The 16,270-nt window shown below is 39.2% G+C and overlaps 1 protein-coding gene across 1 annotated transcript in view; it reads left to right on the top strand.

Moving 5' to 3' along the window:
• Positions 1-16,270, top strand: part of NECAB3 (N-terminal EF-hand calcium binding protein 3) — a 386,730-nt gene that overhangs the window by 19,206 nt on the left and 351,254 nt on the right. The window contains exon 3 of the mRNA XM_053712842.1: positions 12,564-12,672. Coding sequence (XP_053568817.1) covers positions 12,564-12,672 — 109 coding nt within the window. The remainder of the gene's footprint in view (positions 1-12,563; positions 12,673-16,270) is intronic.

Here is a 16,270-nt window from a genome sequence, read left to right as displayed (position 1 = left end):
ATTCTGTCGCTTTGTGCTACAATGTAACTACAGGACCCACCATTGTGACATGCTAAAAGAACTAAACTGGCTGTCGCTGGAATCCAGACGCACCCTCCATCTTTCCTGCCTTGTGTTTAAGAGCCTTTCTGGGAAGCTCCCACCCTACCTGAGCAGAATGCTCTCCCCGGCTATTTCCACCTCCTATTACCTCGGATCCAATACCAGAACATTATTTAGCTTGCCTCAATACAAAAAGAAAGCAGCTCGATCCTCCTTTTCCTACAGAGCACCACAATTATGGAATGACCTCCCACACACTTTCAAACCTTCCCCAAGCCTAATATCCTTTAAGAGATCCCTCTCTACATATCTCAAAACAGAATGCACCTGTCATGGTTGATTATATATTTCCTACCTGTTCTATGTTAAATTTTTGCATATATGGTGTATTATTATTGTTTTTGTATTTTATTGTACCCTATTGTATCAATGCAATGTTTTGTGGACCCAGGACATACTTGAAAACAAGAGAAATATCAATGTATCCTTCCTGGTAAAATATTTTATAAATAAATAAATAAATTCCGCAGCACTGCCCATGGGTACAAGGATAAAAGTACAACAGAGAAACAATACAATAAAAGACACAATTTTACAGACACATACAGGGGGAATTGAGGGCCCTATTCCTATGGGAACTTACAATCTAGATGGGTAGGAGGATATGAAACAGGAGGTGGGGACTGCAAATGTGAGAATGATATCAGTGAGGAGATAGATGAAGGCAACTGTTAGGTAAGTAAAGTTAATTTGTTAATGAGTCGGGTGATGTTTCCCTGAAAAAAAAGGTCTTTAGGGAATGTTTAAAGGAGAGGTTAGGTGAAAGTCTGACAGCTCGAGGAAGTGCATTCCAGAGAGTTGGTGCCGCATGAGAGAAGTCCTGTAGTCTAGCATGAGAGGAGGTGATGGTAGAGGATGCAAGGAGCAGGTCATTGTTGGATCCTAGGAGACGGGCTGGAGTATATTTGTTGATGAGTGAGGACAGGTAGGGTGGGGCAGCATTGGTGAGGGCTTTGTTGGTCAGGTTGAGAATTTTGAATTTAACTCTGCTGTGTATGGGGAGCCAGTGAAGCGACTCACAAAGAGGTGCAGCAGAAACAGAGCATCGAGAGAGGTGGATTAGCCTGGCAGATGCATTTAGGATGTATTGAAGGGGAGAGAGGCGGGAGAGGGGGATGCCAGTTAGTAGGTTATTACAGTAGTCAAGTCAGGAAATTACCAGGGAGGGGATTAGCTGTTTAGTGGTTTCAGCACTCAGAAACGGAGGAATTTTGGAGATATTGCGTAGGTGGTTGCGGCAGGACAAAGAGAGCAATTGTATGTGGGGAATGAAGGACAGATTTAAGTGAAATGTGACTCCAAGGCAGCAGACTTGGGGTGATGGGGAGATAGTGGAGTGGTGCCATCAACAGTGATGGAACAATTAGAAACTGGAGTAGAGTTAGGGGGGGGAATAGAAGTAGTTCGGTCTTGGACATGTTTATTTTTAGGTGGTAAGAGGCCATCCAGGAGGAAATGCCAGATAAGCAGTCGCTGATGTGAGAATTCACAGGAGATAGTGCAGGGGTGGAAAGGTAGATCTTGGTATCTTCAGCATAGAGGTGATAGTTGAAGCCATAGCTGTTGATAAGTTTACCCAGTGAAGAAGTGTAAATAGAGAAGAGTAGAGGACCCAGGACAGAGCCTTGAGGTAATTCAACAGACAGAGGCAATAGAGAGGAGGAGTCACCAGCAAAAGAGATGGAGAAGGATCTGTTAAAGAGATAAGAGTGAATCCAGGAGAGGGCAGTGTCACAGAGCCCAAGAGAGCTAAGAGTCCATAGGAGAAGGGGATGTCAACAGTGCCAAAGGCAGCAGAGAGGTCAAGTAAAATGAGTATAGAGTAGTAGCCTTTGTTTTTAGCAGAAAGGAGATTGTTGGTTACCTTGCTGAGGACAGTCTCAGTTGAGTGTTGGGGATGGAAGCCAGATTGCAGGGGGTCGAGCAATGAGTTGAAGGACAGGAAGAGGGTTAGACGATTGAAAACTAGTTTTTTAAGGATTTTTGAAGCTAGCGGGAGCAGTGATATGGGGCTATAGTTTGCAGGAGAGTTAGGGTCAAGGCAGTGTTTTTTGATGATGGGGATGACCTTTGCATGTTTGAAGGAGACAGGGAATGAGCCAGTAGAAAGGGATAGGTTGAATATGTGAGTAAGAGCCGGAGTGAGGGTGGGAGACAGAGAAGGTATTAGATGTGAAGGAATAGGGTCAAGTGGGCAGGTAGTGAGATGTGAGGAAGACAATAGGGAAGCCACTTCACTCTCAGTGGATGGGAGGAGGGTGCAGAGAGTGGCAGAGGAGGACACTGGGAGCAAAGTTGGGAGATTGCAAGCTTGTGTTGGGATGTTTCTTCGGATGGTAAGTGTTTTATTGAAAAAGTAGTCAGCCAGGTCTTGAGCACTGAATGCAGATGAGGGGGGGGGGGGTGCAGGCGGGTAGAGGAGAGAGTTGAAAATGGAGAAGTGTCTTTTAGGGTTTGAGGAGTGAGTAGATATAAGATAAGTAGGTTTGCTTAGCTAAGTGAAGGGCAGAGGTGTAAGAACTTATAGTGCATAAAATCAGGTTCAGAGGAGGATTTCTTCCAGGCACGTTTAGCAGTGCGGGAGCATTTTTGTAGGTGGCGTGTTTACTGGGAGTGCCAGGGCTGGAGCTGACGACGTGGGGCTTTGCGAAGTCAGGCGGAGCAAGAGTGTCAAGTGCAGAGAAGAGAGTGTTTTAATAGTGGGTTATAGCAAGGTCAGGGCAGGATATTGTGGAAGTGTGGGGGAGGTGTATTTGAATAAGGTTTGGGGAGGGTCCACAGTGTGCAAATTTCTACCAGTGCAGGGGCGAGGGGGAGAAGTAGATTTAGCCTGTATATTAAGATTAAATGTGAGCAGATGGTGGTCTGAGATGGGAAATGGGCGACAGGCAAAATCAGAGAGAGAGCAGAGATAGGAGAATACCAGATCGATAGAGTGTCCATCACGGTAGGGAGTAGGGAATAGGGTGGATTGTGAGAGGCCGAAGGAGTTAGTGAGTGAGAGAAGTTTAGAGGCAGCAGGGGCAGATGGGTTGTCAGTGGGGATGTTGAAGTCCCCCAAAATTAGAGTAGGTGTATTTGTAGAGAGAAAGTAAGGAAGCCAGGCAGAAAAGTTGTCAAGGAATTTGGAGGTTGGTCCAGGGGGGCGATAGATAATTGCCACTCTGAGAGAGAGGGGGGAGAACAAGCGAATGAAATGGACTTCAAAGGAAGAAAATGAGAGAGATGGAAATGGAGATAGGTACTGATAGGAGCAGAAGGGGGAGAGTAAGATGCCAACACCACCACCATGTCTCTCACCTGGCCTAGGTGTGTGGCTAAAGTGAAGACCACCATGTGTGAGAGCAGAAATAGAAGCAGTGTCAAAGGAAGATAGCCAGGCTTCAGTAATTGCTAAATGGTTGAAAGTGTTGGAAACAAACAGGTCATGAACAGTTGTAAGTTTGTTACAGACAGAGCGAGCATTCCAGAGGGCACAAGAAAAGAGAGGGGATAAGCGCTGTGTGTTAATGGAGATGATATGTTGGTATTGTGTGACCTAGAGTTTTTGCAGTGGGAGATTGAGCGAGAGTGTAAAATTGTGGTGATTGCTGCAGGGCCAGGGTTAGGAGAGACGTCACCAGCAGCAAACAGTAGTACCAGTGAGAGTGACAGAAGGTGAGAGTGAGACTTGTAGGAGTGTGTATGATTAGACACAGGAGAGGTAGAGTGGGAAGTATTTCTAAGGAGACAGAGTAGTTGATGAGAGGACAGCATAGGGGATGAGAGAAGGGATGGTGATATATAGATAGTGTGGGGGTTGTTGTTATTGTTTTAGGGACATGCAGTGAGTTTTAGGAGAAGGGCAGACATAAAGAGCAGAAAAGACATGGAGATCATTGTACAGGTGTATAGTTAGTAAGTTTACCTGTTAGTGGGACTGCAGTTTCCACCTCCAGTTTCTAACTCCAGTGAGTAACTCTGCCACTTCTAATAAAGAACCACTAAGAATCAGAGAGCCGCAGCTCAAATGAGTCTGTAGGCTGCTGTATGTAGTATTGAGTGTAATGAAATGATATGTTTAGCCATTGTGAAACAGTTTGTAATTTTTTTTTTTTATACCAAAACAAATTAAATAATGCTACATATATAATGCTATAAATTAACAAAAAAATCATAGCAGTTAGAAACATCAACAAGAGGTTCTGGGGGAAGACAAAAGCTGGATAGAAAAAATAAGTTATTGAACTGAGAGGATGCAGAGCTGGATATTTTTTTTAAAATAAATATTATCTCTACCTTCTCGCTCTTAACTATCTTTCTCAACTCCCTCCTCTCTTCAAGCTCTCTTTTTACCCTCTCCCTTCTCTCTCAGGCCATATCTTCTCTTTACCCTTTTTTCCTCTCTCTCATATCTTTTCACTCCTTTTTCTCTATTCTCTCTTAATTCTACCTTCTTTTCCACTTCCTTTTTTTCTCTACAAACTCTCTCTGTCCTGTTTAAATTCTCAGAATTAACTGTTTAAGCATTAATGGGGTCTCTAGAGCCCGAGAGGAATAACATATCCTTGCACTTAGATATATAATATCCCTTTAGATAATAGTTTTAGCACATAGCGCCAAAGTTTGTGTTTATCAGTGCTACAATAGGAATATACATTCTGCAAATACAATGTGCCAACGTTTCTACTTACAACATGCCACCAGACTTTAGACTCAACATTCACTAACTAACTTTCATTCGCCACATTAAATTTCCACTTGCCAATGGCTAGTGGATTAGTGGAAATTTTGAGCCCTTTATATATACACATACACACATATATATATATATATATATATATATATATGTATATATATATACACAGTGTATAGTATATATATATATATATATATATATATATATATATATATATATATATATATATATATATATATATATATATATATATATATATATATATACATACAGTACATACATACATACAGAGACGGATCTTGAGTTAGTGAGGCCTTAGGCAAGGCTCAAGTAGTTAGTGAGGCCCCTCGACACAAAACAAAATGTAAGAGTGAACCAAATAAATATAAATAGGAATTTCTCTGGATTTAACTAAAAGAGTAGAGCAAAAAGGTAGAAAGAGAGAAAATTGAGAGTGAATCGAGAGGGGAAAAAAAGGAGGAAGCAAGAGGTTATGTAGATTGTAGATTGGGGAAAGAAGGAACATGAAGGGAGAGGAAAAATAATAGTGAAAGATATAGAGAGAAAAGAAGGGAAAGAGAGAATGGGTAGAAAGGTGAGAAAGAAAGGAGGCAAAAGTTATTTTAGAGGAGAGAGAGAAAGGAGATTAAAGAGAAAAAGAGAAGAATAGAGAATGGAAATAGGAAAGTGAGAATGAGAAAGTGGAGAGAAAGTGAAGAGGGAAATAAAAAAGAGACAAGAGAGACAGAAAATAGAGAGAAGGACAGAGTAGACAGAGAAAGAGAAATGAGGAGAACATTTGGCAGATAGTTTACAAAGATAGAAAGAGGAGAGGACAGTGGAGAGACTGAAGTGAGAGAAATGATAAAGAATAGAGAAGCAGAAAGTGGGAGGGATAGGAGAGAGTGAAAAGGGAACTGGAGAAGGGCAGAAGAAGAGAAAGTATAGAGGGAGAAGAGTAATTAGAGAGGAGAGAGTGAGAAAAGAAAAAAGGGAGAAAGAGAGGGAGAGAGAAAATGGAGATTGAAGAGAGAGAATGTGAGAGAAAGAATGGAGAAAAACAGAAAAGAGCGGGTAGGCAGTGTTTATAGAATAAAGATGAGCAGAGAGAGATAAGGGAGTGCATGAAAAGAAAGATTGAAGAGAAGGAAGGAGGGAGTGGAGAAAGAGAGTAAAGAGAGAGACACAGAGATAGTGAATAGAAAGAGTGAGAAGGGAGGGAGAGAAAGAAAAGAAGAAAAAAGGAAAAGAGGCAGAAAAAGAGAGGACAAAGTGATTGAGCGATGAGAAAAAGGATAATGCAGAAAGGGAATGAAGTTAGTAAAGAAAGCTCATAGCAGACCTGGCAGATGTATTTTTGTAATCACTATCAGCATTACAGGCAAGTTTATCCTCTGGAGCTCCTTCAGACAGGCTATCCCATGCTCCCTGCTTCTCCTCAAGCAGTGTGTGGCTAATTCTCAAATCCTCAGGTTCTTCAATTGATCACACTAATCTCTACTATTCTCTTCTCAAACACACTTGCATATGTCACCTCTCTGTGTGCGATTCACATAATGACCCATAACCGCCCCACATTGTACTCATGTGTTGAGATACTAAGGAGACAACAGGGGTGGCATTTAGACATGCAGGATAACAGGGTGCGCAATATAACTCCTCCACCACACCTCTCCTTTTGCAGTGCTGCATTTCGGAACATGTATTCCCCGGGTAAACAGTAGTAACCGGCAGAAAGTCAGGGACAGGCATTTCCTTTGCTCCTATGTCAACTATCCAACAGTGTTTTTTTTTTAACTAATCGACACACCATGCACATGCACTGTGAGTCCCCTGTTTAAGTGAGACCTTAGGCAACCATCTATTTGGTCTTATGGTAGAGCTGCCTATATATAAAAATATATATATATATATATATATATATATATATATATATACACAGTATCTCACAAAAGTGAGTACAGCTCTCACATTTTTGTAAATATTTTATTAATTATTTTCATCTGACAAAACTGAAGAAATTACACTTTGCTGCAATGTAAAGTAGTGAGTGTACAACCTATATATATATATATATATATATATATATATATATATATATATATATATATATATATATATATATATATATATATATATAAAACAGTATAAATGTGCTGTTCCCTCAAAATAACTCAACACACAGCCATTAATGTCAAAACCGTTGAGTACACCCCTAAGTGGAAATGTCCAAATTGGGCCGAAAAGTGTCAATATTTTGTGTGGCCACCATTATTTTCCAGCACTGTTTTAAACCTTTTGGGCATGGAGTTCACCAGAGCTTCAAAGGTTGCCACTGGAGTTCTCTTTCACTCCTCCATGATGACATCACGGAGCTGGTGGATGTTAGAGACCTTGCGCTCCCCCACTTTCCACTTGAGGATGCCCCACAGATGCTCAATAGGGTTTAGGTCTGGGGACATGCTTGACCAGTCCATCACCTTTACCCTCAGCTTCTTTAGAAAGGCAGTGGAGGTGTGTTTGGGGTCGTTATCATGTTGTAATACTACCCTGTGTCCCAGTTTCTGAAGGGAGGGGATCATGCTCTACTTCAGTATGTCACAGTACATGTTGGCATTCATGGTTCCCTCAATGAACTGTAGCTCCCCAGTGCCGGCAGCACTCATGCAGGCCCAGACCATGATACTCCCACCACCTTGCTTGACTGTAGGCAAGACACACTTGTCTTTGTACTCCTCACCTGGCTGCCACCACACACACACTTGACACCATCTGAACCAAATAAGTTTATCTTGGTATCATCAGACCACAGGACATGGTTCCAGTAATCCATGTCTTTAGTCTGCTTGTCTTCAGCAAACTGTTTGCAGGCTTTCTTGTGCATCATTTTTAGAAGAGGCTTCCTTTTCGGACGACAGCCATGCAGACCAATTTGATGCAGTGTGCGGCGTATGGTCTGAGCACTGACAGGCTGACCTCCCACCACTTCAACCTCTGCAGTAATGATGGCAGCACTCATGCGTCTATTTCCCAAAGACAACCTCTGGATATGACGCTGAGCACGTGCACTCAACTTCTTTGTTTGACCATGGCTAGGTCTGTTCTGAGTAAAACCTTTTCTGTGAAACCACTTTATGGTCTTGCCCACCGTGCTGCAGCTCAGTTTCAGGGTCTTGGCAATCTTCTTATAGCCTATAACATCTTTATGTAGACCAACAATTCTTTTTTTCAGATAATCAGAGAGTTCTTTGCCATGAGGTGCCATGTTGAACTTCCAGTGACTAGTATGAGAGAGTGTGAGAGTGATAACACCAAATTTAACACGCCTGGGGCGCGATCCGATAAACGGCGTAGTTTGCGGCGCAAGCGAGGGAACCCGCGTCGCCCGCAGTTTCAGCTTGCAACTCGAGCTATCCAATATGTGGCGCCGTCATTTGCTAAAGTGGCGTAAGTCTGACAAAGTAGCGATGTCCAGAAATCTGCGTAAGTACAGATTTTTGGAATCGCCAGTGACTTGCGCCACGTTAGAAACTGCCGGCGCCTACAAAACCTGACTAAAGTATGAAATCACCCGCACTGTCTAACACTCCTCCTAAACATAGCCCGACACGTCTAACCCTCTATCCGCTATCCCCCCTCACTAGCCTAACAATAAAAAAAGTTATTAACCCCTAAACCACCGCTCCCGTACCCCGCCGCAACCTAATAAAGTTATTAACCCCTAAACCGCCGCTCCCGTACCCCGCCGCCAGCTATATTAAATCTATAACCCCCTAAAGTGAGCCCCTAACACCGCCGCCATCTACCTTACCTACCCCCTAAAGTGAGCCCCTACCCCGCCGCCATCTATTTTAAAATTATTAACCCCTAATTTAATCCCCCTACCCCGCCGCCATCTATATAAAATTATTTAACCCCTAAAATACTAAACTATCCCTACCACTAAACCTAAGTCTAACCCTACAAATAGCCCTGAAAAGGGCTTTTTGCGTGGCATTACCCCAAAGTAAACTGCTCTTTTGCCAGCCCTTAAAAGGGCTTTTTGCGGGGCATACCCCAAAGTAAACAGCTCTTTTGCCAGCCCTTAAAAGGGCTTTTGGCGGGGCTTTGTCACAAAGTAAACAGCTCTTTTGCATCTAATCTAAATCCCCCTACACCGCCGCCAGCTATAATAAATGTATTAACCCCTAATCTAATCCCCCTACACCGCCGCCAGCTATATTAAATACATTAACCCCTAATCTAATCCCCTACACCGCCGCCAGCTATATTAACTATATTAACCCTAATTATATTAGGGTTAATATAGTTAATATAATTATTATATTATATATATTAACTATATTAACCCTAATTATATTAGGGTTAATATAGTTAATATCGTTATTATATTATATATATTAAGTATAATAACCCTATCTAACTCTAACATCCCTAACTAAACTCTTATTAAAATAAATCTAATATTAATATTATTAATTAAAATATTCCTATTTAAATCTAAATACTTACCTATAAAATAAACCCTAAGATATCTACAATATAATTAATAATTACATTGTAGCTATGTTAGGGTTTATATTTATTTTACAGGTAAATTGTTAATTATTTTAACTAGGTATAATAGCTATTAAATAGCTACCTAGTTAAAATAATTACCCAATTACCTGTAAAATAAATACTAACCTAAGTTACAAATACACCTACACTATCAATAAATTAAATAAACTACAAATATCTATCTAAAAATACAATTAAATAAACTAAACTAAATTACAAAAAACAAACAAACACTAAATTACAAAAAATAAAAAAAAGATTACAAGATTTTTAAGCTAATTACACCTATTCTAAGCCCCCTAATAAAATAATAAACCCCCAAAATAAAAAAATGCCCTACCCTATTCTAAATTAAACAAGTTCAAAGCTCTTTTACCTTACCAGCCCTTAAAAGGGCCCTTTGCGGGGCATGCCCCAAAGAAAACTGCTCTTTTGCCTGAAAAAAAACACAACACCCCCCCCCGCAACATTACAACCCACCACCCACATACCCCTAATCTAAACCCACCCAAACCCCTCTTAAATAAACCTAACACTACCCCCCTGAAGATCTCCCTACCTTGTCTTCACCACGCCGGGCCGAACTCCTCATCCGATCCGGGCGATGTCTATCCAAGCGGCAAAGAAGAATTCTTCATCCCGGCGATGTCTTTCTCCAAGCGGCAAAGAAGAATTCTTCATCCCGGCGATGTCTTTCTCCAAGCGGCAGCAACGTCTTCTTCCATCCGGCAGCATCTTCCATCAAGCGGCATTTTCAATCTGCTTTCTTCGCTCCGCCGACGCGGAGCATCCATCCCGGCCGACGACTGAACGACGAATGATGGTTCCTTTAAATGACGTCATCCAAGATGGCGTCCGCCGAATTCCGATTGGCTGATAGGATTCTATCAGCCAATCGGAATTAAGGTAGAAAAATCTGATTGGCTGATTGAATCAGCCAATCAGATTCAAGTTCAATCCGATTGGCTGAACCAATCAGCCAATCGGATTTTCAGGCAAAAGTTTTCTTTGGGGCATGCCCCGCAAAGGGCCCTTTTAAGGGCTGGTAAGGTAAAAGAGCTTTGAACTTGTTTAATTTAGAATAGGGTAGGGCATTTTTTTTATTTTGGGGGTTTATTATTTTATTAGGGGGCTTAGAATAGGTGTAATTAGCTTAAAAATCTTGTAATCTTTTTTTTATTTTTTGTAATTAAGTGTTTTTTTTTTTTGTAATTTAGTTTAGTTTATTTAATTGAATTTTTAGATAGATATTTGTAGTTTATTTAATTTATTGATATTTGTAACTTAGGTTAGGATTTATTTTACAGGTAATTGGGTAATTATTTTAACTAGGTAGATATTAAATAGTTAATAACTATTTAATAGCTATTATACCTAGTTAAAATAATTAACAATTTACCTGTAAAATAAATATAAACCCTAACATAGCTACAGTGTAATTATTAATTATATTGTAGCTATCTTAAGGTTTATTTTATAGGTAAGTATTTAGATTTAAATAGGAATATTTTAGTTTATAATATGAATTAGATTAATTTAATAAGAATTTAGTTAGGGGTGTTAGGGTTAGATAGAGTTAATATAGTTAATATAAATACTATAGTAACTATATTAACTATATTAACCCTAATATAATTAGGGTTAATATAGTTAATATATATAATGTAATAACTATATTAACTATAATATACTTAGGGTTAATATAGATAATATAGCTGGCGGCGGGGTAGGTAGATTCAATTAGGGGTTAATAATTTTAATATAGATGGCGGAGGTGTAAGGGGCTTACATTAGGGGTTAATACTATTAATATAGGTGGCAGTGTAGGGAGGGCAGGTTATAGGGCAAAAGAGCTGTTTACTTTGGGGCAAAGCCCCGCAAAAAGCCCTTTTAAGGGCTGGTAATAGAGCTTATTACTTTAGGGGGATTAGATTAGGGGTTAATAATATTAATATAGCTGGCAGCGGTATAGGGGGATTAGATTAGGGGTTAATAATATTAATATAGCTGGCGGCGGTATAGGGGATTAGATTAGGGGGTTAATAATTTTTATATAGGTGGCGGCGGTGTAAGGGGTCAGATTAGGGGATAGATAAGGTAGATGGCGGCGGTGTAAGGGGTTCACATTAGGGGATAGATCAGTTAGATGGTGGCGGTTTTAGGGGCTCACAGTAGGGGGTTAGTTTATGTGGATGGCGGCGGGGTCCTGGAGCGGCGGTTTAGGGGTTAATAACTTTATTAGGGATTGCGGCGGGGGATCGCGGTTGACAGGTAGATAGACATTGCACATGCGTTAGGTTTTATTTAGCAGATCGCGGTTGACAGCTAGATAGACATTGCGCATGCGTTAGGTGTTTATTTAGCAGCTAGTTTAGGGAGTTACGGGGCTCCAATAGTCAGCGTAAGGCTTCTTACGGCTGCTTTTTGTGGCGAGGTGAAAATGGAGTAAGATTTCTCCATTTTCGCCACGTAAGTCCTTACGTTGTATATTGGATACCAAACTGCGCTGGTTTGGTATACCTGCCTATGGCCCAAAAAACTATGGGCGACGGCAGAAATATACGCGCGTAACTTCTAAGTTACGCCGTATATAGGATACCTAACCAGCGCAAATATTGGCGTCACCAGCTTTTGCGGGCGACGATTTTTATCGGATCGACCCCCTGCTCTCCATTCACACCTGAGACCTTGTAACACTAACGAGTCACATGACACCGGGGAGGGAAAATGGCTAATTGGGCACAATTTGGGCATTTCCACTTAGGGGTGTACTCACTTTTGTTGCCAAGCTGTACTTTAACTACTTTACATTGTAGCAAAGTGTAATTTCTTAAGTTTTGTCACATGAAAAGATATAATAAAATATTTACAAAAATGTGAGGGGTGTGCTCACTTTTGTGAGATACTGTATATGACATGCACACATACACACATACAAGTGGTGTTTCTTTTTGACCTCTATAAGTTTTTAATTTATTTTTCTAGTTGTTATTCAATTTGTCTCTAATCTTATTGTAGCATCATAGAAGTAGTTGTCCCTCAAAACAGTCAGAAATCCATATCAACAAAATCTCTTTAACGTAAACTAAGAGTGTTGTGAAATATCAAAATGTTTAATGTGCAACATATTTAGATTTAACACTGATATAAGGGGGAAAATGGATAAGTCCACGTTTAATTGCCTTAACCTCATCTTTTCCAAATGTTCTGTTCTTCTCTGCAGATGATGGAAAACTGTCCTTTGAGGAATTCAAACATTTTTTCTCTGATGGCGTCTTGAAAGTAGAGGAACTGAGGGAGATGTACAGCAGGATAGACTGCCAGCATAGCAAGTGAGTGACGTGCAAACGTTCATTATTAATAGTTCACCTTATATTGTGAAAAATGATCCCTTAAACAAAAATAAAACACAGATGAACATTTACACAGTATAGATCTAGGCAGCTTACAATCATTAAAATGTTTTGCGTATATTTTAATATTATCATCTACCAATGGCAAAGATTTAAAGGGACACTCAAGTCAAAATTAAATATTCATGATTCAGATAGAGAAACAATTTGAAACAACTTTCCAATTTACTTCCGTTAACAAAACGTGCACAGTCTTTTTATAATTACACTTTTTGAGTCACCAGCTCCTACTGAGCTTGTGCAAGAATTCACTGAATATACATATATGCATTTGTGATTGGCTGTTGGCTGTCACATGATACAGGAGTAGTGGAAAAAATCATAACTTTGAAATTTGTCCGAACACAAATCTACTACTCATTTCAAGTTCAGACTTAGTGCTATTGCATTGTCTTTTTATCATGCACTTGTTGGTTATGCAAAGCTACTGTATTTACTGGTCCTTTAACAACTTTGAAGGCTGAAGCAGTAGGTTTAAGGGTCATAAAAGCCATAATTAAATATACTTTTCAATATACATTATTTATTTAACTTATTTTCACTGTAAAATGCCTCAGAAAATTTAGTCCAACTGCGTACAGTGAAATTTAACTTGCAATATTGTGCTCAGTGATTGGTTAACTTGGATCATTTAGCACTTACCCTCACTGGGCACTGCAACAGAGACCAGGAACATGGATTCAATCAGGCTTTTTAAAGGATGTATCACTGATTTTCAACACTAATTAAAGGAGTCATACATTTTAAATGTGTTTCTGTATGTGTATTGTGAGTTGATCACAGTTAAAGGTGGCTTGTGGTTTTTGTGCACTTGTAAAATAGAATGGGTAAGTGTGTAAATCTAGTGAAAAATGAATGTCAAAACCACTTTAAACTAGTAAAATGTGTTATTGTTTTGTGCCTCAAAATTAACAACTATGTAAACTTGGCCATATTTAGTAATGCAGACATGGCTTCCTTTAATGATATATAGCATGGCTGTTTTGCATTAGAATGTCCCTTTAAAAATATTTTAAAAAACAAAACAAGAAAACCCCCAACAATGTGGGGCAGGCTTCAATGAGTTTTTGTGATACTTCAGTGTTAATTTAACACATGGCTCCAAACAGTTCAAAGAGGCTGCCTAGGGCTGAGGTGTGTGAGAGAAATGTGGGCAGGGGCCATAGGTGTTTTGTGGTTAGGCCCTCACTAGTGGGCTGTACATTGGGCGTAGTTGGTTGTGTCACAGATGGGGCAAGGGCAGAGTTGAGTGGGCCTTGGTCAGGGCCAGAACAATCCCTTTTTTTTCTTCTAGAAACTGGGATATTTGCCATAAAAGGGATACCCCAGGAGAGTGTGGGGCATAGAACCCGGACCATGACAGTCAGGCATTATGCACAATCTTTGTGGGTTCTGATACCAATATTGTTCAGTTGAGTATGCAGAATGTCATGTTTAAGATGTTATTTAATCTCAAATGAGAGATTATACAGAAAAGCCATTTATACAGAGATACCCTTCTCTGTGGTAACAAATATGCCCTTCCAAAGCTGAGTTCTTCACTTTTATGGTTTCAGACTGTATATAAACAAGGCCTATAAAGCTTTTGAAATATAAGTTTAATTTTAAGACCCAGAAATAAATTCTGCAGTGAAGTTAATGAGTTGTATTTTATAATGTGTGATAACTAAGCCATTTAAAGTAATTAACAGTTCATTAAATGCATGGAAGTTATGTGATTATTCTTCAGTAGGCAGCTGCAATTTTTCTGTGTAATTACATTAAAGGATATTTCAAGCTGCTCTGTGTATGATTATTTTCTCTGTGTGATATAAAAATATTGCCACAAAGAAGCAAACGCTTAGGGCAGATCAGGGATCCAATTGTGGCCACGATTATTTTACCCTTTATAGCAAATACAATTAAAGGAGGCATTAAACACCTGTGTACAAATGTGTGTGTCCTACTTTCCCTTGAGAGGCCAAAAAGCAAATTCTCTAACCTAGATTTTCAACATGATGCAAACTAAAATGCTGTTTTACACAATTTAAAGGGACACTGAACCCAAATGGTTTCTTTCATGATTCAGATTCATGATTCAGATAGAGCATGTAATTGTAAGCAACTTTCTAATTTACTTCTATTATCAATTTTTCTTCATTCTCTTGCAATCTTTATTTGAAAAGAAGGCATCTCAGCTAAGGAGCCAGCAAATTGTGGGTTCAGAACCATGGACAGCACTTGTTTAAAGGTGCTGTCCAATCAGCAAGGACAACCCAGGTTGTTCACCTAAAATGGGCCGGCATCTAAACTTACATTCTTGCTTTTCAAATAAACATACCAAGAAAATGAAGACAATTTGATAATAGGAGTAAATTAGAAAGTTGCTTAAAATTGCATGCTCTATCTGAATCACAAAACTTTTTTATTTTGGCCTTACTAGGGAGCGTGTGCCAAGTACAATTTTTTTTTTTTTACACAAAAGCAAACATTGCATTTAGTTGTTAGAAGATAGCGGAAAGGGAGTGCAAGTTGTTTATAATCTAAATTAGGGAATATGTTTGCATAGGGATTTGGTTCCTGCACTAGAGGAAATGGGGCAAAATAACTAGTACAAAGGGTTGTTGTTTTTTAATGATTTTGCTTTTATTTAGACAGGCAAAATGTAACGCATATTGGTTTCATCACCATAGAAAGTCAGACATTACTATAGTATCTGCACATCTCCATGTGAAACAAGAACATACAATTTTGAAATGTACTCTCAGTGGGAGTAAACATTGGTACAGGCTTGTCTACAATTATTTACTGACAATATCCAACTGTGAATAAAAAAAACATTCAGTATTAGTAGGCTCCATTTATTAAAGAAAACATAACAAAAATACCCTACTCTTGTCAGAGGTAGCGATTGTTAAAATCTTGCCTTTATGAGACCCCTCAGCAATCTCATCTATATCCCTATAGACAATTCATCGATTAGAGCTTCTCCTAATGGGTCTATTGTCTAAACACAGTTCTAGGAAATTCACAAGCAGGAACAGGACTATATATATATATATATATATATATATATTTATATTTACATAGGCTGTCCCATGTTGTGGCTAGTGTTTTTGGTGCTCTTATCAAGTTTAAATACATAATTAGAGATTAAAAAGTAAAATAACATGAAAAAGGACATTGAGATAATTTTTATAATAATAAAATACGATATAATTTCTGATGATTGTGTCGGTATTTATTGGATCCCTATAAAACCTTTATATTCAGCTCCTTAAGGAACACAAAACTCAACATTTTTGTTCAGATAGATAATACAATTTAAAAAAAGTTTCCCATTTACTTCTATGATCTAATTTGCTATGTATTTATGTTATTCTTTGTTGAAGAGATACCTAGATAGGTACCATACACGTCTGGAGCACTACATGCTGCCATCTAGTGCTCTTGTTAATGTATAACATTCTTACAACACTGCTGCCATCTAGTGCTCTTGTTAATGTATAACATTCTTACAACACTGCTGCCATCTAGT

This window comes from Bombina bombina, chromosome 1, assembly GCF_027579735.1.
Source record: "Bombina bombina isolate aBomBom1 chromosome 1, aBomBom1.pri, whole genome shotgun sequence".
Taxonomy (NCBI): Eukaryota; Metazoa; Chordata; class Amphibia; order Anura; family Bombinatoridae; genus Bombina; species Bombina bombina.
The sequence above is the reverse complement of the archived record's forward strand: the minus strand, read 5'-3'. Positions and strand labels throughout refer to the sequence as shown.